Genomic DNA, 27843 nt, shown 5'->3' on the forward strand with positions numbered 1-27843 from the left:
TAGCAAAAAGACAAAGGTATAAGATTTATATTTATCCATAAGCAACAGAAGGCCCCCTAACACTGCACTGGAAATAAACAATGGCTATGCTTTGCCACTCATCATACCCCAGCACTCCTCGTTCATGAATGTCCTCACAGCCCACTGACCCCTCTCTTCCTCTGAGCGTGGCCCTGTCTGTGCCAGTGCCAGTGCCCGCCATGATAACATACCAGCAGAGCTCACCTTAGGGGCCCCTTCTCTGCCGTGCTTCTCTCAACAATATTCACCAGTCCCATTTAGCTGCTATACAGCTGCAATGAGGGAAGGATCAGGTCTGATTCTGCTCTCTGTCTCTCTAAGTGGGGAAGAGAGAGCCAAGCTGTTCTGTGTAAATGTGTGCTTTCTGACATGAAAGTGCTATGCGAGCATGTTCCTGATTAACAGCCAGAGAATGAAAGGTCTGCTGTACGGGCCATCAGGGGAGCCAGCAGCCATCCCCAGGCAATTCATATGCAGACTATTTAACAAACATGACAGAGACATAGCCAGTAACGGCAGTCTATAGCCTCTGTGTCTCTCTGGATAAAGTCGCCGTGCCATTAACGGCCTGGGTATAGCCTTTCACAGGGAAGAACATAAATAAATCTGCACATCTATCTTTGTCTGTCTATCTCCACATCTGTCACATAATGAGCCTCTGCTCTCTTCTGGAAAGTCGTATGATTATCTATCCACTCCTTATCAAGTCATCTCCCCACACCCCGGTGCTCATTTTCACACTGCGCTCTCAAAGACGACCTCTGTCGCTCTCACATTTCCATACATCGATCGGGCTGAAGGGGATCCCCCCACAGCACCTCATGTAAATGCATGAGCTGCTAGCAAGAGAAGCCCGGGAGCAAAGGCTCTAAGCCCAGCTGCACGTGACAGGCAACGCAGCCTCCCATTACTATGTATGTGCTTCAGCCTTCCCTGAGAGGAAAAAGTGTCTCTGATATAGCCATTAGCATTACCCACAGCTTGAATAGTGCCCAGGTCAGGCTCAGCTCTACTCCCAAGGTATCTGCTATGTGAACACAGGACCAGATCTGATTATCTTCGGTTACAATGTCGCTGTGAGACAACGATGCTAAGCAAAGAAAGCGGAATAGCCGCAGATAATCATTTGTTTTTCAAAAACTGGGATTTTGCTTCTAAATCTTGAGTCAGTTCAATTCGTTCCGTCTCTGTGGGGCAGAATGAGATGAGGATCAGTCTCTTTTGCTGGGCAGCTTGATCGTCTTCAGACACCGCAAAGCTGCATTAATATTCTCCGTCAGATCAGAGACTGAGAGAGCATACACACACACAAACATAGACACGCACGTGCACACAGACACACACACACACACACATAAACACATGCACTCATTTGACTGCCATGGTGTCTGAGCATCAGGCAGAAAAAGAGGTAGGCTTGCTACAATAATCTGCAAAAGCAGCATGAATTTTTTCATCCTGGTAGCCGTAGCCGTAGCTGCGTTTTTTTTTTTTACGTCTCCAGAGAAGGAAGCACAACTCTTGATGCAAAGGAGTGGACCTGCAGCATTCGAGGCATTGCTTTTACGGGGCAAATATTTCACCAGGTACGTGGTCAGCAGTGGTCAAGGGCAAGGACATGGGACATTTACAAGGAGAAAGAAAGATGGGGAGAGATAGCGAGAGAGAGATGGAGAGAGTTGGGGAGAGACAGAACGAAAGAGAGAGGAGGGCCCTATGGCCTCACTGGGGTTCTTTCTGAGAAAATCAGGTGAGAGATTATTTTATCTCTTTTAAGAGAGACAGCCCATCCCCCCAGTGCCAATTTGGAACCTGCTACCAGTGCATCATGAGTAAAGAAGTTCCCCCCTTTTTTCCACTCTGTTGTTTTTTTTCTCCAGCATGCTGACCTGAATGCAGATTGCGAGGAATAGCACACGGCGGCAGCAGGTCGTGAGGAATAGCACATGGAGGCAGCCAGTGAGAGGGGGGAGATGTACTGGCAGAGGGCTTGCTGTGTCTAAAAAAAAACTTCCTCTTGAGCAAAAAGTAAGGTGAAACATTTGGGTGTGAAGAGTGCAGAATCATGCCCAGACAGGAGAAGAAAAGCGACGGGTGTGAGAGAGAGACAGAAACCTTCTGATGCAAACTGGAAGAGAGAAGAAAAAGAAAAACACAAGCCAGTGCGACTGCGCTACTGCTGAGAGCTGCAGCTCCAGATTCAAAATCATTCTGGGAATCAAAACACTTTTTAATAATTCAGCACGAATGGGGGGGGGGGGGGGGGGGGGGGGGACTCTCTGCAGTAGGCAGAGGCAGGCAGAGGAAATGACGGTAGAAAAATATTGAGAAGGAGAGAGAAGAGGAGACAAGTCTGCATTTACAGTATGTTGCTCCCTCATGGCTACAAATGGACATATGCTGCTCTTGCCGTATGCAACACTTGCTTGCATTTTGCATCATGCATCCCCTCATTAGAAACCGGCCTGCCTCCTAGTTATTTGGAAAGCTACAAATATGTATTGGCCTGAGCTATGAACTATGATAGGGAGTTTGATTTATTTAGGTTGTAGCAAATCGCACAAGTGATTTGCAGTTTAGCGAGTGGAAACTGGAGGCCATTTTGGCTTGAAGTAATTAAATCAGACAGGCAGCCACGAAACTTTACCTCCTCACCTCAATCTTCACAACATTTAAAACAAGTCGGCCTATGAAAGTCCTGGCCAATCAGCAGAGGATTCCATTTTTCAATTTGTCTCGGCAGCTGTTCTTCTCCGTGACACTATGTTTTTTAATGAAGGGGTTTAATGCTAATTGAAATGTGTTGCAGGCTAAACAATTCACCTGACAATACCCCCCCTGCCCCCCCCCCCCCCCCCCCCCAGCTCTTCCACCTTCCCTCCCCACTCCCCTCCATCTGACCGAGCCACATCTCCTTGGGTTACAGCTTTTAATGTCTCCACATTGGCAACAAGGCAGAAAAGTGAAAAACAGTCACCAATTAGCCAGAGCCCATGTCATTTTGCAGTTCTTGCTAACAATTCCCATTAATTATTTATTCGGAAGCCACACACACACACACTCTCTCTCACACACACACACACACACACTGACACACGCACACAGTGAGTGTAAGGCCAGGGGAAGTGCTATGGCTGGTTTTGTGTGTCTGTCTGTCTCCGTGCTCACTGCTCCGTCTCGTCTGCCACCCCCCACCCACCTCACACCGCTGGCCTGCTGCCCTGTCTGCTGTGTGCAACAAGCAAAGCACTGGAGGAGCAGTCACTCTGTGCCATCCCTATAATGACAACACGTATCTTTACCTGGCTGCTTGCTGGGTACTGAACTGAACTGAACTGAACTGAACTGAATTGTTCATTATTCAATTAATGAATTGATCACACAAAGGCATTAGGGGTCTATTCACCATAATCCTTCATCTGCCCACTCTCATCCCCTCAGACAAAGTTTGCATTGGTCTGTTACTGTGTGTTCATTTGCATGAAAATGTGTTTGTCTGTATATATCTCTCCGTGATCTCTATGTGTTTGTGTGTGTGTGTGTGTGTGTGTGTGTGTGTGTGTGTGTGTGTGTGTGTGTGTGTGTGTGTGCGCGCGCGTATGTATGAACAACCATGGGTGGGGTCAAGGCCTATTTGTCCACACAAACACTACAGTGGGCACTTTATTCACAAAGCCTCTCCAATCCTGTGCCCCTCACTCTTCACCTCTCCTCCACCCCTACTGTGTAGGTGATCTGTGGAGAATACAGAGAAGCAGGCAGGGGGCCTCACAGACAGCCATTAGCCATGGATTATGAAGGAGATTGCACTTTGAGGGATGGGGCTTTCAGTTCCATAGTTTCATCAGCACAGTAGACATAAGGGGTCTTAACAGTATTGATACAATCCCATAAAGGCTTACGAGCCAATGTCACCACACAGTCATTTCACCAGCATCGTGATGGTTTTTAAAAAAAAACTTTTAATTAGCGGGTGTCTGTTTGCTTTTGCCACGTTAATCTGTTTGTTGATTTCGCTTTAGCCCCGAACTCTTTTTCTAATTACCCAACTTCGACGCATGTTTTTATTTACTGTGTGAAGTTTTTGTTGCAGCTGAGGCACAGTTGCAGCATGAAGCATCCACCCCCGAGGCAGGATCACAAAATAGTGAACTACCCACCATGACAGATGTTTTGTGCTAATGTGCATTCCTAGCTGGTGTGACATAAACCGCTGTGACATCAAAGAGAGCTAAAAGGGACTTCTGAATGTTAGCATTGAAGTTTGCTCAGCATGTTGTTTCTCTCAGAGCGAAAGCTGACCTTTCCCTCTTCTGAGTTCCTCCTCCCTTTCCCTCTTCTTATGATGTGTTAGAAACACTGGAAATATACTGTACCTTAGCGTTAGCAAAACTAAACGCTAGCACACAATGCAGGAAGGGCTCCCTCTGAAGCTTCCACAGCTGTAGCAGTCACTGCCTGCAGAACATGGTTTCAAAGACGTCCGCAATTGTAGCGTACAAAAGCACGCAGTGGAGGCAAAAATGGGTGTGCAACCTGATCTTAAACGCAGTGTTTTGGCGTGTTTTTTTTTTTATTGTTTTGCATAAATGGTATCACCTGTTGGGTGGGTGGTTCTCCCCACCGTTCATGTTGTGCCGCTCAAGAGACCACTTACCGCAGCAGCAACACCACCACCACCGCTGCCGCCCGGGCGGTTCTGAGTGGTAGACAAACGGAACCCCCACTGCTTCTGCCCACTCTCTCACCCACACCTGCACGCAGTTGACAGCTGCTGGCACACAATGCCAAAAACCATCCCAATCAACGAGACTGATTGCACCATTAAAGCATGCTTTTAGCCACCCCCCGACCCCCCGCCACAACCCCTCCGAGCCGACCCAGCACCACGCTGCTCCTTGTTTGGGCTGATGGGGGCCAGACTCCCCTTAACTCTGAACCCCCGGGGTGGGCCCGAGAGGAGGAAACAACCCCTCACACGATGCCCCCGGAGTGAGACGCAAGAGGAAGGAGAGAGAGAGTGTTGGATTCATTACAGGGGTGTGGGAATGACGCGTCTATGTGGCGCAGTGGGACTCAAGACATTTCTCACACATGCCAACAAATCGTCTCGGCTTCGCAGTTAGCTCCTCGGATGAATAGTGCGGAAATGACATGGTGTAGTGGTGTTCAATGGATCTTAGGGTTGATGACCTAGATACAGTCACCATCCAAAACAGCTAAATTAAAAACCCCTCTTCAATGTACCATTTGGAGTGGTATGTTATTCCGATGTTTTAAAGATGTCAATGGAAGGCACGACTTGGTCCCCCATGAAGTAGTCGAAAAAAGCTTTTTATGAAAGACTTTTTATTCTGTTTCAGACATGTTTTTTTGCTCTCAATACCAGAATGTATTTCTCCAGACTAAAGTGGCATATTTCACCCAGGCCCCAGAGGCAGAGAGGGAGAGACGGGAAACTTAAATAATGAAGTCGTTTTAGATAGAACCTTGGCCTGGAAAGAAAAGGCAAAACACACACACACACACAAACAGAGATACACACAGAGACACACACACACACACACACACACACATACACACGCAGAGGCACACACACACACACACACACACACAAAGGAGTGCACCCCTTTCACTTGTCTTTCCTGCAGCCAGGTTCTGCTGCTCCTCTTCATCTCTGAACAATGAAAAACTCATTTTGTCCCCATCATGGTCCCCGCTGGCACACGAGGGGTTAACCCTGCAGCTGCCACTGGTCTGTGCCTGTGCCACCGCCAGGGTCCACCTGCTACTACGCCCACCGCCTCTTCTTCTGAAGCAGGGATTCACTACGCGTACGGCCCACCGCCTCACTAATCTCAGGAGTCATCAAGCTTCCTCGCAGTCTCTTAACACTGACACAACCTCCGGCACACAGGGCCACTAATGATCCCAACACACACACCACCTCCCCCCGCTTCCACACACACACACACACACACACACCACCCTCACCTCTGTCTCTGATCCACCCCTCTTTAATTAGCCCCTGCTCTCCATAATCATAGTCTCTACTGCTCTTCATGTCCCCATGAGTACACAGACCTCTTTTCTGCCACCATCCTTTCACACGTTCGCCATGGTTTTAGAGTCACTAGAGCATTGCAGTCGTGCTTACTTTTCTTAAAGTGCTGAGAAATAAAAGGAGATGTGTGTGAGGAGTCATTATTTCTCTCTTTTGCGTGACCAAACGAATGACCTATTACAGAGGGCTGCGGTGCATATTCCGGGCAGAGATAGCCCGAGGCGTCCGAGGGCGCATCCTCACAACACACACACACACACACACACACACACACACACACACACACACACACAAACACACACATACACACACACGCTGGCCGTTTGATCATTAGCGCATGACTTATCGGACTGCAGACTGATCCCACTGTGACCAGGGCAGAAAGGAGCCAGAAGCCTGGGGAAGACAAGAGGAGGGGGGAGGGACTCTGCCAGAGCTTGGAGAGAGCCGGCAGTCTCTCCACCTCCTGCCCACCCCGCTATTGGCCCATTTTGTGCCGGCGGCACTAGCCCATGTGGCTGCCGGTCCTCCTCGAAAGCTGGCAAACTCCCAGAAACTGCTAACCCACGGATCTATCAGTGGAGTGAGCAGGCGTGTCACAGAAGACCTGCGTCTTCCATTAGAGGGCTGTCAGACGCTAATGCTTGTCCCATGCTTGTCCCTGCAGCGGTTTCGTTCTTTGTCTCCCTCTCTCTCCCTGTCTTTTCTCAGTGACTCTCTTACCCCCTTCTCTCTTTCACACTCTCACTTTGCTATCTCTCTTTTCTTCTTTTTCCTTTCTCCACACTTCCCTGCCAGCTTTGTCTCCCCTCTAGATATGTAAATATACTGCTAAATGTGCAGTTTTTGTGTGTTGTCCTCTTCCCTCAATGTTAGCCTCAGTAGTCTTCTCATATTTTCACCTCCCTTCAACCCCTCCCTCAGCAGGCATGGCTCCATGTTGCTTTGGTTTGTTTGTTTTGTTTTGTTTTGTTGGGTTTTTAAAGCCGTTTCTTGTTCTGTGTGTGTTTGTCTGGGTTGTGAGGTTGGTATAAATGGGGCCGTGTGGCGAACGAGGGTGCAGACGGAGACGCGTGGATGAAACAGGGCTTTATTATGGCCTGAATTGGCGACAGTCACCTGGGAGGGGGGAGCGCGCATGCAAATGAGCTGCTCTCACACAAAGTACTGTCTCCTCTCCGCCGTTGTTTTGCTCTTTTGAATAATTGACAGGGCCTGTGCTGCGGGAAACGGGGACAAATCTGCTGAGCTAATATCACAGCCAAAAGTGCCTCAGCGCCAAACGCTGTCACTCCCAGGGCAGTATAGAATCATTACAGTGTTGACAGTAAACAGCGCTCACGTAAGCCTAGCCTGGCGACAGTAGCAGGTACAACACCAACCATTCCTTCATCTCCACCACCTGTCCTCCTCGTTCAGGCTTGTTTTGGGTATTCCCCTGTGAGCTTTTGGTAGATGCAAGATCTAGATCTGGTCTAATTTGTAAGCGGGGCTTTAATGTCGGGGCTGCTAATACTAAGCCTGAAAAGCTCGGAGAAAACCAGATTTATCAGTGGTCCCCCATCTGCCCTGTGTTTCTTTTCTTTGATTACTCTGTCTGGGATGGAAGGCGTGTGTGTGTGTGTGTGTGTGTGTGTGTGTGATTGAAGCCTTGGCTGGCAGGGGCAGGAAGTGGACAGACATTGGGTGTTTGCCACTTGGGGCAACCATTCAGTTTTTCTGTTTGTCTCTTTCTGATAGCAGGGAGAGTGAGAATTATTATTCTGTTTGCTGTGGAGAAGTGAAGGGACTTACTTGAGGGATTAAATGTGGTGTCTCAAAGACTTATTCTCTTTCCATTACATTCTAAACCCGATGCACACAAACCTCGACGCTCATAGAAAGACACTTGGGTGGAGCGCCTTCAGAACCCACCATCTTTGAACGAGAGTCACGTTCTCCGGCTCCGCAGCCTTTGAGCAGAGAAGATGGTCCATGTAAAGCAGTCAATATGAGGGAATCTTCAGGCTCAGGAGAAGGCACTTCATTGGAATGCAAACTCATCCCTCACTCACAGCTGTGTGCTTCGAATGTAGAGCAGCTAACATCACTGCTTCTGTCGACAGAAAACCCTCACACCAGGATTTAACTCCCAGGATGGCCTCTCTCTCTTTCACACTCACACACACACACACACTCTCTCTGCCTCTGTATCTATATTGCTCTATCTGTTTATTTTACACACACCCCCACAAACACAACCTGTGTGTTGTCTCTGTCTTCTCTCCCTTTCTCTTCTTCACACTCCCTCCCTCCACATGTGCACACACACACACACACTCTCTCTCACACAAACACACACACACCCACACACACACACATACACTTAGCACATCAACCACCCCACACAGTGGAGTAAGAGTGCACCTACACATTCAAACCAGCAGTGGGCTGGCTCAATGAGGATGGAAGTGGCACCTTTTGTGCTACTGCCACGACTGTGAGCCTGGGCGCCATCCCCCCTCTGTGAAGTCAAGGTTTACATCAAGAGCCCTCTGAGGAGCTGCATGCCAAGGCCTCCCCTTCCCTGCAGCCTACGCATTCATCCTGCCTACTCTGTGAAGAAAAAAAAAATGCTGATAAATGTCAAGGACCCCCCCTTTCTTCTTTTTCAATTTTCCGACTATACAAAAAATGGAAAAGAATGAAAAAGAGGGGATCTGTTCCTTTCTAAAACACAAGGATAAAAACACTGTGCCGGATATGCAGCGCAGACACACAGGTGTTGGTGCTGATATGTGAGGAGACAGAGAGATGTGACAAATCCTCTTCTGGTGCCCAGCTGCTCCGAACAGACCTTTAATAACAGGCAGACTTCTGCTGGAGTGTTTCTCAGGGAATGAGGGAGACAGTTGGGGTGGATTTGAATAAGATTTGTAAGACAGATCTTGCCCCACATTTCTTTAATACCTGCTACTCCATCTGGCTTGGCGGCCTCTCCTTATCCTCATGCGCAATTTCAAACTCACCCTCTTTAATAGTGGCAATTAAAAATATATATATCCAATTGCACCCAATGGATTGTCATATCTACTTTTTAATATCCTATACAAATGCACATCCAACTTGTTTCATCCACCTTTCAACATCACATTTTTTTTTTTGCACCTTTAAAGAACATCTTCTTACAGGTAGCAGCAGGGTATTGGCTCTTAAAGATGATCCGTGGGGCCTATAATCAGCCATTTTATTCATTTCGGTGCCCACTCTCCCAGCTGGAGATTTAGCGACGTGGCAGTGAGGATAGAGGACTGTAGCAGCCAGTATCTGGAGCCACTGAGTGAATACATTAAACAGCTATTGTAATCTCTCCCTAGCTGGAGGTGGTGCTACTGATGATGGCAAGGTGGTGGGTGGGGACAGGGGTGGGTGGTGGAGGGGTGCTGTGCCCAGTGTCCAAACCCCATGGGCTCTCCACGGCGATGGGCTGCTCACCGACAGAGGTAAGAGCAGCGATAACATTCACCGGAACACGGGGAGCCTGGCTGTTAGAGAAACTCAATTCAGATTTTACTGTCACAATAAACCATCTCATTAATGGAGATAGAGAGATGTGGGGAGAGGGGGGAGAACGAGGGAAGGGAAGGGAGGGAGAGAGGGAGGCAGACAGAGGGCTTCTGGAAGCACTGTTAAAGAAACCAATGTCTCTTTTTTTCTTCTTCTTCTTCTTCTTCTTCTGCTATTATCTGTCTCCCGCTGAGCACTTTAATTAAGCGCACAGCCAATGGAGGCACCTCTGTTTGAACATGTGCCCAGCACAATGGCAAACACAACGGACAAGGCCCTGAATTATTGAAGTCAGAGAATTCACTGTGATTGGCATATGACCCTTAGGCACGCTCATGCATGAACGAATGTCATGCTCGGCCAGTGTTCCTGTTGTTGTGTATGCACTGATGTCTGTGTCACGCCAATGTGTATGCATCTACTTTGGTCAGTGTCATAGGAGCTTTCCATTACCCTTCACCTGGCATTGCCAAGCTGAAATAGAATAAGCTTGCCTGTGTGTGTTGTGTGTGTGTGTGTGTGTGTGTGTGTGTGTGTGTGTGTGTGTGTGTGTGTGTGTGTGTGTGTGTGTGTGTGTGTGTGTGTGTGTCTGTTTGTGGGTGCGTTTGTGGGTGCGTGGTTGTATTTGTGTGTATGTGTGTACATTTGTGTCTATGTCACAGCAGCTCCCCATGACCCTTCAGCTGGCATTGCGGTATCTGTCATTGGTGGAAGGGCAGATGCCAGCCGCACTGTCCACGCTGGGGACTGAAACACTGTCTCAGCACACAAGGGCAATGTCACCTGGGGAAGGGGCCTCAGCATGAGCCCCCTTGACAGAGGAGAAGGGGGGAGGCGCACCTGGGATTACAGTCAACATGGCCCACGACTGTTGTCCTCATTCCGCCAAGCCCCGCTAGCCCCCAACCCCACACCACCACCACCACCACCACCCCCCCCCCCCCCCTCCCCTCTGCACTCTCACAAGATCAATGTCGTTGACATTGACATTGACCTTTAAACTGCAATTAGCCACTTCATCAGATATTAATTATTAATAGCAGGAAAACCAACAGGGCTTAGGGTTGTTTGTCTCTTTCACCTCATTATCATTTGCTAACAACCAAGCCTGCATCTCATTTTCACAACAAAGAGAAAACAGCAATATTTGCTGAGGATTCAGGTGGTTCTAAAGGGCAGGGACAGAGAGTGAGAGAGAGAGAGAGAGAGAGAGAGAGGGAGAAAGGAGAGCTGATAAAATGCTGAGATACCCTCCTTCCCTCCCGCCTGCTCTCCTCTGGAACAAAAAAAAATGTACTCTTGATTTAATGATCTGTCCCGCTTCCTTAGGCTGCATAAGGATAAGATTTATTAGCCGAACGGTAACAGTCCTTTCTCTCTTTTAAGCCAAATCCTCTGCCCTTAATCAGTTCGAATTAGCTGATGGTTACATAAAGAGGACACTGGGAGTGCTCTGGGGGGAGACGACGATCTGCCGTGAAAAATTACATCTATCCTTGGCAGCCAAGGCTCCTGCCCACACCTTCCTGTTAATTACTCATCATTCGCTGTAGAGTGTCATGTCGTGGACGGATGCCACAGGAAGGGATCCAGGGGAACGAGCAAGCGAGGACCCATTCTTCGGCTCTGTTCGGTTTCTTTTTTTATGGACGTTTTCTTTTTTGTTTCTGATTCAGACAGCGTCCGTTCGCAAATCAGCTGCTTGACATGCAGGCCGGTCTGAGGTGAGCTGCCTAGCTGCGGAGTAATTGGAGCTCAGCTAGCCGATAAGGAGTAATACTCTGTCAATTACAAGAGATACTTTGCTTGGTGAAAGGTGGATCAGGCCCACTCCAAATTGAGCAGGCCCGCTTTAATGAGTTCAAGTCTTTTGGTTTTGGTTGGCGTTGATAGATGATATTGTTGCTTATTATTGAGGTCATTATCCCAGGGGGGTGCTGTTTGCATGCCAAGGAGAGGTGGAGTTCTGTTTTAAATATGTATCCGTTTAAAAGCCTCACATTAAGGGCTGAAAGTGTTTCTCCCTCCCCAACATGTTCCTCATTGTGCATTTTTTTCTCTTCCCTTCTCTGGAAGCTTAGAAAGATTTAAAGGATCAGTCTGAGGTTTATGTTTTTCTCCTCTCCACTTTCTCCTCTTCAACTACACGTCGGCCCCACGCTGCCAGGGGCGCTCTCCATACCTGTCAGCGAGGGTTCGTCAAGCCCCACGATCATGGGCCACGCTCTGACTGACAATAGCATCAAATTAGAAGCAAACATCACAGCATGATGGGATTACAGGGTGGCTCATACACCACAGAAACGCATTCAACTGGTACTACTTCCTTGCAGCAACTGCACTGCATGGCACGTGGCTTGATGCTGTCAAAACATAGGATAACAAGGTCAAAACCATCAAATGCAATTCAAACACGCCTCAGGGCTTGTGTTAACACTGATGCTCAACGTCATGTTGCCTTTGAGTAACACATGTGTTGTGTGCATTCGTTGCACATGTTTATAATTAGTGTGTCGCCAAATCTAATGAAATGAGGAGAGAATAAGGTTGAAAGACGAAATTGAAATATCTGAACAGGTGTGAAGCATAGGAGCATAGGGCCAAGGCTGTTTCTTCCCCTGCTCTCTTCACCAGCCTTTGTGCCTGTTAATCACTCTCATCAACGCTCCTTCCCCACGACCACTCCATGATGAACCCCTCACACACAGCAGGACAAGACCTTTCAGCCAAATATCAAGTCAGTTCAAGTGGAGATTCCTTTTTTTACCCAGAATGCAATGCAGAAGCCCGGCAAGACAAACCTATTTGCAGCATAAAATCAGGTAAATGTCCTTCTCCACCTCAATTTATTTGTCTGAGATACACGCTCTGGAAGTGAGACTGATCACAATTTCAAATGAACTGAATTCTTCCAGCCACGGAATACATTTGTCGAAATGCATGTAAATAGATTTGGAGGATGGGCACCCAGAAGTCTGCAGCCTTCACAGTTGCACAGTACATTTAGAAACAGTGGCTGAGATAATGCTCTATATAAGACAACCCAGAAAAACAAGTCAATTACATTGTGAAGGACACTTCAGTCTGAGTATCTCTGATGCAGTAAGGTAATGCAAATGTACATCATGTCCTCTGTCAAGTGCAGATAAAATATCCGTCTTTCTGTGGTGGTTTCAAGATGAGGAGGCCCATCTATATGGGTGTGTGTGCATATACAGTATGTCTGTATATGTCATGCATTTGTATCTGTGTTTATGAAGAGGAGATACAATGCTTGCCCTCATCTGCTGGTGTATTCCTGAACATGCATGAGTGCACTGAATGTCTGTTTTCGGAGACAATCAGATCAAATTCATCATTTCACCACCAATTCCCCCAATCATCCATCCAAATCCAAGAGTGACAACCCGCAGCAATTATTGCACATCACAGCAGTGTACGCATCCCCTGTCATGTATCGTGCACCCCTCCTCTGACACGTCTCACCCAGTGTCTGCTCCATGGCTGGCTGACTGGGCAAAGGGAGACTGGGGTGGGGTAGGTGAGGTGGGTGGATGGGGGAGGCTTCTCAGAGTGCAGTAATCAGACGCCACCAGCGGAGAGGAAGCAGCTCGAGCAGACAGTGGTTACTGCTGCACCGTACATGGCGGAGCCAGACACACAGATGCAAACATCAGTGATAGTAAAGGGTTTGGTCAGCACTGCCATGTGCACAAATTCATCATGGCATCAAACACACACACAAACACACACAGAATATGTGCACATAAACACATCCTCACACACACACACACGTGCATACAAACACACACACACACACACACACACACACAGACACACACACACGGAAGGTACACTGGTCTTCAGCTTTACCTTAAGGCTTTTAGACAGATACCATGCATTGCTTGAGGAAGATTACATACGAGATAAATAGACATCTGATACCCAACTCCTCACAGTGAGGCAATGCATGACTAATGGTATCTCACATCTTCAAGAACACCTTCACACTTTGTTTGTGTGTGTGTCTATGCATTTGTGTGTGTGTGTGTGTGTGTTTGTGTGTGTGTATAAAACGTCCTTCAGATGAAGAACAGTGTGAGTGTGTATGTTGGTCTGTGTGTGACACACCAAATGTTATGATGAATGCTGCAGAGACATTAGCACATCAGATTATTTCACATGCAGAGCACAGAATGTCTAAAATTATTTCATGCAGAGATAACAAGCGAATGCTGTCTCCTTAGCCTCTGAAGATCATAGCTTATGCCTTGGCAAACCTAGTATGCTGTTTGAAAAATAAACCTTTTGCATTTGCTATTGAAAATGGAAAACTTTAACATTCGAGCTGGTGGTGTATTTCAACGGTTACCAGGCCTTAAAGCCTTTATGCCTGAAATGACTTAAAGCACATTCACACTTTCCAACCACTCTACTCAGCACATTCTAATGTATTATTGGAAAAACGGTGCAAATCATTCTGTCCGTAAAATGAAAACAAAACGATTCGGCCATGGATAACAATGAAGGTCCCCTGAGAGAGGGAGGGGAACCGTCCGAATTTACTCAAGACAGACCTTGCATGTCTGACATTCAGTAGGCTATCTGCAATAGATATAGCAGAGCAGCACAACAACATAGGCTACTAAGAGGTATCATAATCATGTAGTCTCAATCAGTGAAGAATGAATGATCAATGAAGATGATCAGATGATCTACAAAAAACACATGTGTACTTCAGTGTATATCTTCAGGCACCCCTGCATCGTGATTTTCTTTTTTTAAATCTTCAGTATTACTGTGAAAAACCCACGTCAACTGCTCAAGAAATAGTACTCATTTGATAGCAACCAACGATAAGCATATCCGAGAGATTCGGGGCTGGAAAGCACGCATTTCTAATAACCTACCCATTTGAAAATGTCTACAAACTATTCGCCTTTGAAGATTTGTCTGTATTTCACAATTTTAGACACAAATACGTTCGACAGCTATTCTCTTCATATGAGGTTGGCTGCGGAGCAAAATTGGCTACGTTAAAACCGACGATGTAAAATGTCAAATATTTCACAATACACAGGATGGGCTGTATTTGTTAGCTACTTATAAGTATAGACTACTGTTGCCATACTTCAAAACGCCCATGCCGTGACACTTAAAGCTGAATAATTATATCGACGAAACAGATGTTAATGTTAAAATACGTGTTTGTCTGAGATTAGTGAGATTGGGTAATGTTACTAATAGGCTGGGTGTTTAAAGTCTAATCAGAGGGAGATGGTGGCGCGATGGGGAGTAAACGAGGACTTCATGTTTATAATAGGGGATTTTTATCAGGTCCAGTGTTGCCAGTTAAAAGATGACTTTTGTTTCACGACTTTCAAGATCAATGTCGTTTGGATTGGCTACATTTTAGATAATCACATCCAGATTTAGGAGCATCCACAGATTTAGCAGCATCCACAGATTTAGGAGTCCACAGCACTTCCTCGCTCGGTACGAGTGTTCTGGCCCAGTTAATTTTCTAGACACTGATCTGTTACTCAACAAAATACGTTAACTGTTTTCTCGTTTAGATTTTTTCAACGATCCCATAAACTAAAAACAAAACCAAATATTATGTGGACAATCAGGGCACCAGACTAAACCAAGCAGACATCCCGGTGCTTTCCAGTGGAAGAGCGCCTGATAAACTGCAGTGCGGCATCCTCCCTTTAAGTCTTAAGAATAATATTTCGTGATATTGATTAATATTTTATTCACGTCTGACTTGCACATTCAGCCCTCTCACGTTAGGCTCGAGTAATCTCATCAACCCCGTCAGAGACATCTGTTCTAAGTTTCAGCCATATTTACAGACAACCATAAAACTGACACTGAAAACTGGACATGCATATGCTTCTGTGATGCTGAATATTTGTTTGCCTCGTAATCAAACTCGTATTAGCCTAGCTGGATATGCCCATTGAATTACCTTATTCCTGCGTGCACGAGTAGCATATATAACGATAGGCTACTATTGCAGTGCGCGGGTAACGATAACACACACAAGATATGAAATCGTTAAGAAAAGTTTAACAATTAAACTTACCCCTTTTGAACATGTTGGAAGCTGTTATTTCGGGCGCTGTCCTCTGCTGATCATCTATTCTTGTATTCCACTTTAAATCAGCTTTCGTGGTTTGAAGGTGGCACCATGCAAAGTTGCAGAGTTGACTTATATCAGGATAACAAACGCCGCGTCGTCTTACGGCCCCTTTCTGCTCCTCTTAGAAAACTCGGGAAAGAGTTGATGGTGGATTGTAATGCGATGGACGCATACGACGATCCTTCTCATCCCGTGAAGTTAAATTGTCATGTCAAACATGCAGAACACTCCTGAAACACTATAAACATTATTTGTTTCAAAGAGACGTATTTACAAAATCCTCTGTGAACCCTTCATCGCCTAATAGACGATGACCCACAATGTGCGTTTACGCTCCACACAAGCGCAAGTGAACAACAAAGCTGTTACACAATTGTAGGCTACAAGGAAACGCTCCGTCTGTGTCCGAGAAGCAATAGCCTTAATCAGTTAAAACCACTGAGTACATTCCATATCGACAAAGACTTAGACCCAGACTATACAGGGTTTTAGCTGTCATTTATAATAGTCCACAGGTTCCTTTTCGTTTTATGTCCTTTGCTGATAAATCCTGGAGAGCCTGTTACCTGCGCATGAAGACCCGCCGCGCAAAATGTCTCGGTAGTTCCAGCAACTACGGGGAGATGTCCTGTCCTCCCTTCCTACTCAGATCCTGCAGCACAACATATTCAAACGTGGAATAAAGTCTTCGATCCTCAGCATCCTTTACGCGTCTCCTGATTTCTGCATTGTTCACCAGGACCAAGCTGACTGTGGTGCCGTCCTGCCGTGTCCCCTCTGACTAATGCGGCCAGAGCCAAGTGGATGTGGTGCGCTTCGCTGACATCCAGCTGAGCAGCGCCGGTGATCCGTAGCCTACTGTATGTGTGCCTTCACGTCGCAAATAGTATAGGACATGACTTTCAAATGTTTGAGATCAGCGAACAGTGTGTGAATATATTCTATTGTTGTTCCCATAAATAACTAATGGTAAAATGAGCGTGACCGCTGAGGTGTATCCGGGAAGAAAGCCTATGCCATGATACATTTATTCTTGGACTAATGAAGTAATAACTTTAATGTATGTTTCTACAAAGAAGAGAGAAAACAAACAACAGTTAATTACAATACGCAATACTTAAATATACTGACATATGCAAACTTCCAGCATTGTCCAACACATAAGCTAATATAATATCACAAGTGCTGGCTAGGCCTGCGCTGACACAAACGCAGTCGGATTTTGCTCTTCCACAATTGAACTTCTAAGAATTAGAGAACAGTGATTGGCTGACCTTTAGGGATTCATTTCCTTATTATTTTTTAATACAAATATAGGCTACACATTCCCTTTTCCTTGTCATATTCAAATATGCACATTCCGTAGACAACTCCGTAGTCATCCGATGTCCATTTTCCTTGTGAGACATAGGTCTACTGCTATGTTGTTGTAGTTTACAAGATAGCCTATATGCTATTCGGCTTAGACATTTTGTCAAGTCCTTCTCTCATTCATGTCACATATTCTCAACTGAATTTGAGAGATGATACCTTAGTTTCATAGACATGATTCCAAGATCATGTTGGTGGGCATGTTGTTGCCTAAAACAACATAGATTTTAGGCCGCCACATTTGTAGGATACTAGTATGTGTTATTTCAACCAGATAGATTAAAAAGTAACTGCTTATGCAGTTTCAGTGACATAGACCATCATATCCTAAACATACTGCCTACAAACCTCTGAAATCAAGAAAGGGGCTTACGTAGGCCATGAGCCCTGATTATATCAGTAGGCCTTTTCATTGCTGAATAAAACTTTGCAGTGACTCAATTTGCTGTCAACCCGGATTTTCTCATTGCAAACATCAGTTCACCTTCGTTAGACTTAGCCTACGTATGCTAGCCACATTACACAACGTAGACACTGACAACTTATTGCCACCTACCCATTAGGCTATTAGTTATGTTGTTATAAAAAGTAAAAACATGGCAAATGAAAATTAGGCCACAGCCTGTATTTTTCTTAAAGAAAGTCCGCTTACTCGACAATCAGAGCCGAAATTAAATGTTTAAATTATGATGGAAAAAACAACAAGCTATTTGAAGAATCTTTGATTATTTTAGCCGACTAAAACAATATAATAATAGGGCTGGTTTAATTGTGACGGCTGTGTGAAATGAGCGAAATGGAAACCTTTCCAGACTCGGGGTTGGGTTCGATTACATCGATGATTGATTTCACAATTCGATACTCTACTTATGCTGTCTTTACTCCCCCACGTGTTTGGAGTTAGAAGAGATGGCGGCGCCCGGAGGAGAGGTAGAAATTGTCGCTACCAAAAGAGCGAACGGTAGGCTAATTGTAGACACACAATGTCCATACAGGACACAAAATGTCATGGGAAGATTGATGAAGGCACATAAGGTGGTGTAATAGAATGTTATTCAGTTATTTTAGTATTAATCGATTCTCAACAGCGTTGGATAGCCAGCGCTAGCCAGCTAGCCATATTAACAACACAGGCAAAACAAATCGAACATGAAGCTCTAAGAATAATTTACGACAACAGTAGAAATGGCTGTTAAAACCAGCCAAATCAATAACCTTACTGAGTTCCATAACAAGTGCTGATGGGTGTATCTGTCAACCTTGTCAATCATAGTACGTGGTCCCAGGCGAGTGGCAAATCAGATCCCGGATGAGATTCTGACAGACCAGGAGTTACAGGAGGCTATTCGTGCCTTGCCAGCAAACTACAACTTTGAAATTCACAAGACAGTTTGGCGAGTCCGTCAGGCTAAAGCCAAGAGGGGTAAGTCATATTTGTGTGTTTTTTTTTTTTTTTTTTACCTCCGTCCATGATTCGATCCTTCAGTTTGTTAGGTTTAAGTAATTTTTCTCTCCTGTTATCAGTATGGTATTCAAAATAATTCAATTGTAATTGTCCAAAACAGCATTACATTTGGAGAAATACAACCCTAAGCCTGACACTAGCAGCCATTTGTTTATTCTGTGTGTCTGTGTATCCTCCCCTACCATTCGTTGTGCACGTGATGCACAATCAAATGTGCTTTTCTGAGCAGTAAGAGAGCAGAAGTTTGTGAAGAGATAAAGGCACACTATTCATAAATGACGTTCTTGTAAAATGCATCATGTTTGTTTGACAAAGTACAAATTGTCTTAAACCACTAATGTAAGAAAGAGCAGCGTTTTTTGTGCACAGCCCTAAGGGATGCGTTTCCTGCTGTTTTGCTTGACTGAGGCATTTGCAGTTTTGGTGACCTACAGTTGAGCAAGCAGGATCAGTTTGGGTTTGAGCTCAAGGCCAAATTGGGGTATCACGATCGAATTTGACAATGGAGAAAAAGATGATTCCTATTAAAAGGTAATGTAATGAAAACAAGGAACATGGGAGATCAATGGTAAAAAAATTACCATTTGTGTTGGAAATTGTAAGTAGCATAAATTAAACTTTCTTTTCCCTGCAAAGAACGCCACAAATAATCTGCTTATCCCATTTCAATTATGCACTGATGATTCAGTGAATACATTTGCGGTCACTCATTAGCACTTTAATGAATGCTTTATGCATCACAATCAGCATAGGCTTGTTAAGTTTTATTTTCACATTAGTGAAAATAACTTAACATTGAAGGTTGTATGATGAAAAATAGAGTTGTGTTGAATTGGCTGTAAGGAGTTTGGGTCTTAACTAGGAAGCTATCTACCTGAGAGGCATATAAAAGCCTGGCAAACACCAACAACAGCACAAGACACTGATAAAAGTTTGCTAGGATGCTAATTATTGTTATTTGGTGTTGTAGTTGGTGACGTGGTGTTAATGCTTTTCATACATTCTCAAAGAGTGTCTGACCTGAACCTCCGAACTACAGGGCAGATAGTGTTGATGACAGGTGTGTTGATCTGTCCTTCACATGATCATATACCAGCAAAGTGAATTTGAAGATGATACAAAAAGAACTTATAAAAACATATCCCCAAAAGTGGTAAAATTATGCATACTTTTGCTTTAAGTGTACTAAATGTGTGCTGGTTCACCCTCTGAAGCGTCCAACTGTCAGCAACATTCCATGTAGTGTATTGGCTTGTATTGTGGATCTGAATTGAGAGTAATTTAATGAGTGATGAGCAGTCATTTCCCAATGAACAGTATCCCGTTAAAAGGCCAGGTACTGACCCTAGAAGGCAATGGTCATCTATGCTGTTCTAAATATAGTATCAGTTTGAGTGCATCACACCCAATGCATTCTCACACCACATGTTCGAACTTGCCTGATCCACACCATCAGACAGGTGGCAATGAGTAGACTGACTCAAGTTTTAAACCATCACAACCATTCACATGCTTTCCAGGGAGACATGTATAAAAAGGAGAAAAAGAGGTGGAGAACTGTAATGAAAAATCTGTACCCAGATTACAACAGCAGTGTCGTAAATGTGCCAGTGGCTAAATCATTTAGTATAGCTTAGCAGGTGACGGACCAAGGGCATTTCCACAGTTCTGGACGCCGTGCCAATTTCTTGTCAACGTGCCACCAAACAGCCAAGCTCTTAACGGTGCCAAATTTCCGAGTACCTATTGAAGCAAATGACAACAAACAAGTGTTTCATCCTTGGTGCGCTTTCACAGGTGGTTGTTGGGGAGAATTCAGTCCTGGCTGCATGGTCCCCTTGCTCTTCAGGGGAGAGCTACAGACTGACTTTTTCTTTTTTTGCTGTTTTGACACAGTGTATTTTCATTAGAGCAAGCCTCGGGTCTCACTGGGCTTCAAGGTCAAGGATCACCTTATCGACTGCACAGCACCCTCACATTCACTCTGGTCACTCCCCCCCCGCTTTACCTCCTTTGTCTTCTCTCCCCTCCTCCCCCTTCTGCCTCTCTCTCTCTCTCTCTCTCTCTCTCTCTCTCACACACACACTCCATGTAGTCCTGTCATTCTCTCACTCTTTCCTTAAGCCTTCATCTGTCACTCAAGCCTGTGTGTTTCTGATTTCTCCCTAAAACCACTCCAGGTCTAATTTGAATCAAGCTAACAGTTAATTGAAAGTGTGTGTGCTGTTCAGATGTTTGCTAGGAGGCTGACTAGGAAATGTGGCTACCTCTGCTACACATCAGGTTTCTTGTCATTCGCTACATTACATTTACCAAACACACACCTATTTATCTGTTCTTAACCCTTTCAAACTTAAATCATTTGCTTTCAAATGTAAATTCTTCTAAGCTGACATAATTCTCAAGAGATTTTTCACCCAGGGACTGTGCAGGAATTGATCATGTAGTCTGTGAGAGTCTGCAGTATTATCTCCTCTATCCCACTATTGCAAGTTATGGGAAGGCTTCAAGTTTTTTTCTTTTTTTTAAGCGAGCCTTAGATCTTTTGAGATAATGAAGCCTAAATACACCACACAGGGTATTTCTCATCAAAGCTGTCTTTTCTGAATCCTTTTCTTGGCAGTTGGCGTCAGACTCTTCCACCGTGACACATAATTGTTCCCATTCCTTGCTTCAGCTCTTTGTGGGCATTGATTCCATTTTCTATGAGATTTTACTCGCCTAATCGTCCCTCGCAAATCAACCAAATCAGGAGCCCTTTCATGGTGAAACTGGTTCAGGTTTCAGTGGATTGAAAGCCACAATGGCTATCAGGGTAATTGATCTCAATGTCAAACACACACACACACAGTGTTGAAACGGAAGTGGAGGATTTTATTGACTTGGGAGAGAACGGGCCGAACGTGTTGCGTTGTTTGGGTGATAATTGCACACAGGGTGTTTTGCAATGAATTCTGCCTTCGTGCCTTTCAGGTTACTCAGTCTTGCACACCAAATTGTACCTGTGAAGAAGTAGGAGCTCGGGGGAGCAGGTATGAAGGAACAGAACAAGTGGAAACTAAACAAACAAGCATGTCTGGGGGGGATGCCCAGAACTCTCATGCTATGTGTTAAGAGTTAAAAGGTAGGGTAGGCAATGTATTTCAGAACTCTCATGCTATGTGTCTGGAGTTTAAAGGTAGGGTAGGCAATGTATTTCAGAACTCTCATGCTATGTGCCTAGAGTTTAAAGGGATAGTTCGGGATTTTTGACATGAATCTCTATGGCATCCCCCATCACCAGTGTCATGCAATCACGCTGACTTACCGACCGCAGCGTCCTGTGAGCAGAGTTCTCGTCCAGTTTTGGTCAAACCGAAAGTAGTCCGGCAGGTTTGCTAGACCCAGCAAAATAAAAAGTTTCTCTTCCCAAAACATTATGTGTTCAAAAGAGTGATATATTTGCATCCCAAAAACATGGTAGTGGAAAAAGTCACACCTCGTTATCACTTGGCCCTATTTTCAGTACGCACGATACCGCAAACTCACAGCTAGGGACTGCCTGTTTGATTCTCGAAAGTTGATTCGCGAAAGTTTGATTTGCCAAAGTTGCCTGAGAGAAACGTCCTTCACAGGAAAACGATGAAAACTGAGACAACATTTGATAAAATTGACATAAAGCATCGTTTTCCTGTGACGGACGTTTCTCTCAGGCAACTTTGGCAAATCAAACTTTCGCGAATCAAACAGGTAGACCCTAGCTGTGAGTTTGCGGTATCGTGCGTACTGAAAATAGGGCCAAGTGATAACGAGGTGTGACTTTTTCCACTACCATATTTTTGGGATGCAAATATATCACTCTTTTGAACACATAATGTTTTGGGAAGAGAAACTTTTTATTTTGCTGGGTCTAGCAAACCTGCCGGACTACTTTCGGTTTGACCAAAACTGGACGAGAACTCTGCTCACAGGACGCTGCGGTCGGTAAGTCAGCGTGATTGCATGACACTGGTGATGGGGGATGCCATAGAGATTCATGTCAAAAATCCCGAACTATCCCTTTAAAGGCAGGGAAGGCAATGTATATCAGAAGCATTTTTTTTCTTATCTTTCTTCAAATTCTCTTAACATCCCAATAGCAATGAATAAATGAAATGCTCTGACGATGACAAGAAATGATTGGATGGCCTACCTGCCTGTCTACCTATCTACACACGCTCACTTTCCCCATGCACTCATTGCACACGACGAGACTTCCACAAAGGCTAGGCAGACATATAGCTGAAGCTGGAATGGCACAGAAATGCAGCCAGTTCCATCCAACGTTATTCCTACATATACTTCCACTAGGAAAAGAGTGAACATCGTTATGGCTCTTTAACAATGGCAACAACTGAGGGGATCTGAAGGGCCTGCAAAGTGACAGGTAAATTACCTGGGGTTTATTTGTTAGTTGTCAATTGTTGTCAATTGTTATTTTCCTGAACTATGTAGCCAACACACCTTTTATGTTTTACCCCAACGTTAATGTTAGATAGGTAGTAGACTATGTAGCTATGTTAACATGTATGTGATGTAACATTGTCTCTGAATAGGACATTTTACAAATGTGATGTAGCTTATTTATGTGTTTTTGGAGTCAACTTCAACAACTTTGATGCATGGATTTACAAAGCCACCACCACCTGCTGTTTCCACAATGTTTTCGAACCAATGTCACCAAACACAAATATAGTAACAAATCACAGAAACAAATGTGATGCAATGCAAATGACTCTGCAAATGATATGATTGTAATTCTAAAAAGAGTAAAATGACTTGCATCAAATTTGCACTTTCATTTTGCAATTGACGGAGACCTACGCCTATTTCTGGTAAATCTCAAATATGGCCAGATAATACTTGGCTCCCACAATAGTTATGACTTTTTATGAATATTTGTCACTGCATACAAATCAGCCAAAGCTGTAGTGTTAACTTTGACAGTGATGTTGTAATGTCTTTGAAATGCTGTAATTACTGTCAGATATGTAATTATGAGTTCCTTTCTTAAGGACAAGCACTGCCAAACGGAACAAGATTGCCAGGCCACCCATGTGATGCCACATGCCCAGTCTGACCTACCAGCCAACATTGAACTGTGTTTATAGTCAAGAAGCCTCTGGACGCGCCTGTTCTGTGTTTGTCTCTCTCTCTCTCTCTCTCTCTCTCTCTCTTATGTATATATATAAATATTGTTTATAGTAAGTATATATTGTATATATCTTTTAGAGTAATAGTATTTCTATAATATGTTACCTGTTTATTTTGTCTTATTATTGGAACACAATAAAATGTCGCACCACATTTGGTTGTCATTATTTCTGCTATTTGCTTGTGAAGAGATAATACAGGTATTGGTTTGATTGTTTCTGCTGTAAGTGTAGGGCAAAGACATTTATCATTTTTTAGGATTTAATTCAAACAAGTGAGAAGTGAGTATCCAGAACATAAAAAATTGCTTTCAGATCTCCATCACAACGTGTGTCATCTTGTCTAAGAACATCTGCTCCTTGGCCTGTTGCACTCCGACCTCTCCGTCATTTGACCCTGCAGGTTGCCCTCCCTCTTGAATGACCTCTTCTACTTTGCCCTCAACCTCAGTGATGTCTTCTTTGACTAGAGGATGTGCTTTTCTTGGGTCCAATGGGTCATCAATGTAACAGGTGGCTAGGAGGGTACTTCAGTAGCCTGGATACCAGCCCAAACCCCGCCCACAAAAATGTTGGTCAGGGAGATTTGGTCTGGCTCTGAGCTAGTTGGGAGAGAGTTTCATCAGACAGATAAAGCCGGACCAATCAAATTGTCAGGGCGGGCTTTATACGATGATGGACAGATTATCAAGTGGTAAATTCGAAATCCTCCAAAAGATAGCAGTGTATCCGGCTTGTAAGTGGGACATATTTTATGTAAATTATGCTATCTACACGACTTTTTTATGTCTACATTGACTCGGTTAGTTGTATATGTGCAACACGAATGTTGCCGAGGATTGTATGTCTTAACTGAAGCGCTCTAGACCATTATTGTTAGGTCATTGCTAACGCTACACCAAAAATCCATTAAAATACACTGTAGCTAGCTATAGCCTTGTCGCTAATTAGTAACGTGAGCAGGCATATCTCAACAGATATTGACAGCGTATTAATTTTAAAAGAGGAACAGAGAAACGCGATCAAGGCATTTGTCTATCGAAAAGATGTTTTTGCCGTCCTTCCTACTGGATCAGGTTAAAGTTTTAATGTATCAGATGGTCATACTACGTTGCTCTGATTGGTTCTAGGTATCCAATTGAGCGAAGAGGCATTTTTTCCCCCTGGTTCGTTGAAACACGCCCCATAATCACAGCCCAATAGTTCAGTATCAGACTCATATTCTGACTAGAATTATGAGTATGACATCGTCAGGCTAGTATTCAGCTGATTTTCCATCAAACATTGTGGGTGAAATATGCTGAAACTTCAAAATGAACATTCACAAAAACTTTGGCTGTGTAGTATAGCTAAGCTTTGCTTGATATCTAATGTTGCCACAGCCAACTGTTGTCAGCAATACGTTACTGCATCAATCTCAATTGTGCTGGGCAGCTATAGCTGAGGTCTTGACTGACATATTCAACCGGTCTCTGGCCCAAGCTACTGTCCCCGCGTGCTTTAAAAATACCTCCGTCGTGCCGGTGCCAAAACACTCCACTGCAGTGAGCCTAAATGACTTCCGCCCTGTTGCACTGACCCCCACCATCATGAAATGCTTCGAGAGGATGGTCCTGGCTCACCTCAAAAGCTGCTTACCACCCACACTGGACCCCTTCCAATTCGTCTACCGTAAGAATAGGAGTACGGAGGATGCCATCTCCACGGCATTACACTCCGCCCTTTCTCACCTGGACAATAACAACAGCTATGTGAGGATGCTGTTCATTGACTTCAGTTCAGCCTTCAACACTGTCATCCCCTCCAAACTGATCATGAAACTCAGTCACCTGGGTATCAACCCTTCCCTCTGTAACTGGTTACTGGACTTTCTAACCAACAGACCCCAGTCTGTTAGGTTAGAGAACCACACCTCCTCAACCCTCACCCTGAACACAGGCGTGCCACAGGGCTGCGTGCTAAGTCCTCTTCTCTACTCCCTCTTCACCCACGACTGCATACCTGTACATGGTTCTAACACCATTGTCAAGTTTGCAGACGATACAACGGTGATTGGCCTCATCAGCGACAACGATGAGTCGGCCTACAGAAAAGAGGTCCAGCAACTGGCGCTGTGGTGCGCTGACAACAACCTGGCCCTCAACACCATGAAGACCAAAGAGCTTATTGTGGACTTCAGGAAGAAAGATGGCGCACACACCCCCATCCATATCAACGGGATGGAGGTTGAGCGTGTTGCCAGCTTCAAGTTCCTGGGTGTCCACATCTCTGAGGACCTCTCTTGGACCCTTAACACCTCATCAATAGTTAAGAAGGCACACCAGCGTCTCTTTTTCCTGAGGAGACTGAAGAAGGCCCATCTGTCTCCTCAGATTTTGGAGAATTTCTACCGCTGTACCATTGAGAGCATTCTCACAAACTGCATCTCAACATGGTATAGCAGCTGCTCTGTCGCTGACCATAAAAGACTGCAGAGGGTGGTGAAAACTGCCCAACGCATCACCGGTTCCACTCTTCCCACCATTGAGGCTGTCCAGAGCAAGAGATGTCTGCGGAGGGCGCGCAGCATCACCAAGGACAGCTCACACCCCAGCCACAGACTGTTTGCTCTCCTTCCCTCTAGGAGGCGCTACAGGGTCCTCCGTTCCCGTACGAGCAGGCTCAAGAACAGCTTCATCCCTGTGGCTGTCACCCTACTGAACTCTGCTCCACGGGGATAGCCCCCCCCCCACCCCTGAGACTGTACCTCCCACTTCCCCCCTGGCTGACTGCCACACACCTTCTCCAGCCACTAATCATTTGCTCTGTACTCCCCCCCCCCCCACCCCCACCCCCACCCCCACCCTGGCTTGACTGCCACACAAGTTCCAACCACTGAACATTTGCACATTGAACATTTGCACAAGAATGTCTTTTTTTATCACACTTTACTGTTTACCCAACTCTTAACAGTATTACCTGTACTGAGAATACTTTTTTTTTTTACTGTTTTACTGTACTAACCGTACTTACACCACTTACTAATCATTATATTAATAATACCTCATTCACTTCTTTTTACTTATTACCACCACTAATACTTACACCTGCACTTTATATATTTCACATTTATATATTCCACATCTATCTACACTTCCTACCTCAATTGCTGCTAGTCCCAATTCTGTTCATTTTTCATACCCAACTCCTACTGTATATATCTTATTTATTAAATTATTCCACTTTACATATGCACATACCCTGCACTTGTATTGCTATTTTGCACTTCTGGTTAGATGCTAAACTGCATTTCGTTGTCACAGTACCTGTACTCTGTACAATGAAAATAAAGTTTAATCTAATCTAATCTAATCTAAAAATCTAATTTTCAAAGCATATTACTATTGGGAAATGCCTATATTGACAGCTGTGAGGACTTGTCCTCCAGCAGTAGTCTGGGGGTGCGCGCTCATGTGTCCTGGAGGAGTGGTTTTGGAAGGAGGCCTGAAGGAAGGGGCTGGCATTATTTATTCGGTTGTGTTCTTTCAAAATCTAGCTTAGTTTGTATGTTTGTTTCCCATTTACAGAGCCAGGACTGGAAGAACACTGGACCTTGTTTGGGAGGCACACACACAGTACAGGCAGCTAGAGGACCACAGCAAGCATTCGTTAAACTTGACAAAAAAGTGTAATGGATAAGAATTGTAGATTGGAAATGTGAAATCGGCTATGAAAGGGTACCTCATAGCCCAAATATTTTTCCACTATTCCGTCACGTATGGAGGTGAAAGAGTATCAGCATGCTGTTTATTTCCATCCAACATCTTTGGATGTGAACGACAACACAAAAGATCAGTGACACACAGACTGTCACAGTGGACAACTGTTTTCACTGAAATGAATTGCATGGTATTAGTAGTCCAGAGACCGTAAAGTCCCTAGTATAATCCTCACCGGCTACTGACGGGTTTGCTAAACCATGGCATAGTTATTGAATGAATCATGCATGGCTTCTTGTCCAGAACCTTTACATGCAAAGTGTTACCTTATCAATAGCCTTACTAGCACTTTTAATACC

At 44.8% G+C, this 27843-nt stretch overlaps 2 protein-coding genes across 2 annotated transcripts in view; one reads left to right on the top strand and one right to left on the bottom strand.

The window, feature by feature from the left end:
- The window catches only part of rtn4rl1b (reticulon 4 receptor-like 1b), a gene marked incomplete at its 3' end in the record, with an annotated part of 111050 nt that extends 95279 nt beyond the window's left edge, over positions 1–15771 (bottom strand). The window contains exon 1 of the mRNA XM_080844690.1: positions 15723–15771. Coding sequence (XP_080700816.1) covers positions 15723–15735 — 13 coding nt within the window. The 5' untranslated portion in view covers positions 15736–15771. The remainder of the gene's footprint in view (positions 1–15722) is intronic.
- A 2285-nt stretch (positions 15772–18056) lies between these two features.
- dph1 (diphthamide biosynthesis 1) overlaps positions 18057–27843 on the top strand; it is an 87621-nt gene continuing 77834 nt past the window's right edge. The window contains exons 1-2 of the mRNA XM_080844691.1: positions 18057–18111; positions 18424–18573. Of these exons, the coding sequence (XP_080700817.1) occupies positions 18060–18111; positions 18424–18573 (202 nt within the window). The 5' untranslated portion in view covers positions 18057–18059. The remainder of the gene's footprint in view (positions 18112–18423; positions 18574–27843) is intronic.

The sequence above is a fragment of the Sprattus sprattus genome (assembly GCF_963457725.1).
Source record: "Sprattus sprattus genome assembly, chromosome: 9".
In the NCBI taxonomy this organism is placed as follows: domain Eukaryota; kingdom Metazoa; phylum Chordata; class Actinopteri; order Clupeiformes; family Clupeidae; genus Sprattus; species Sprattus sprattus.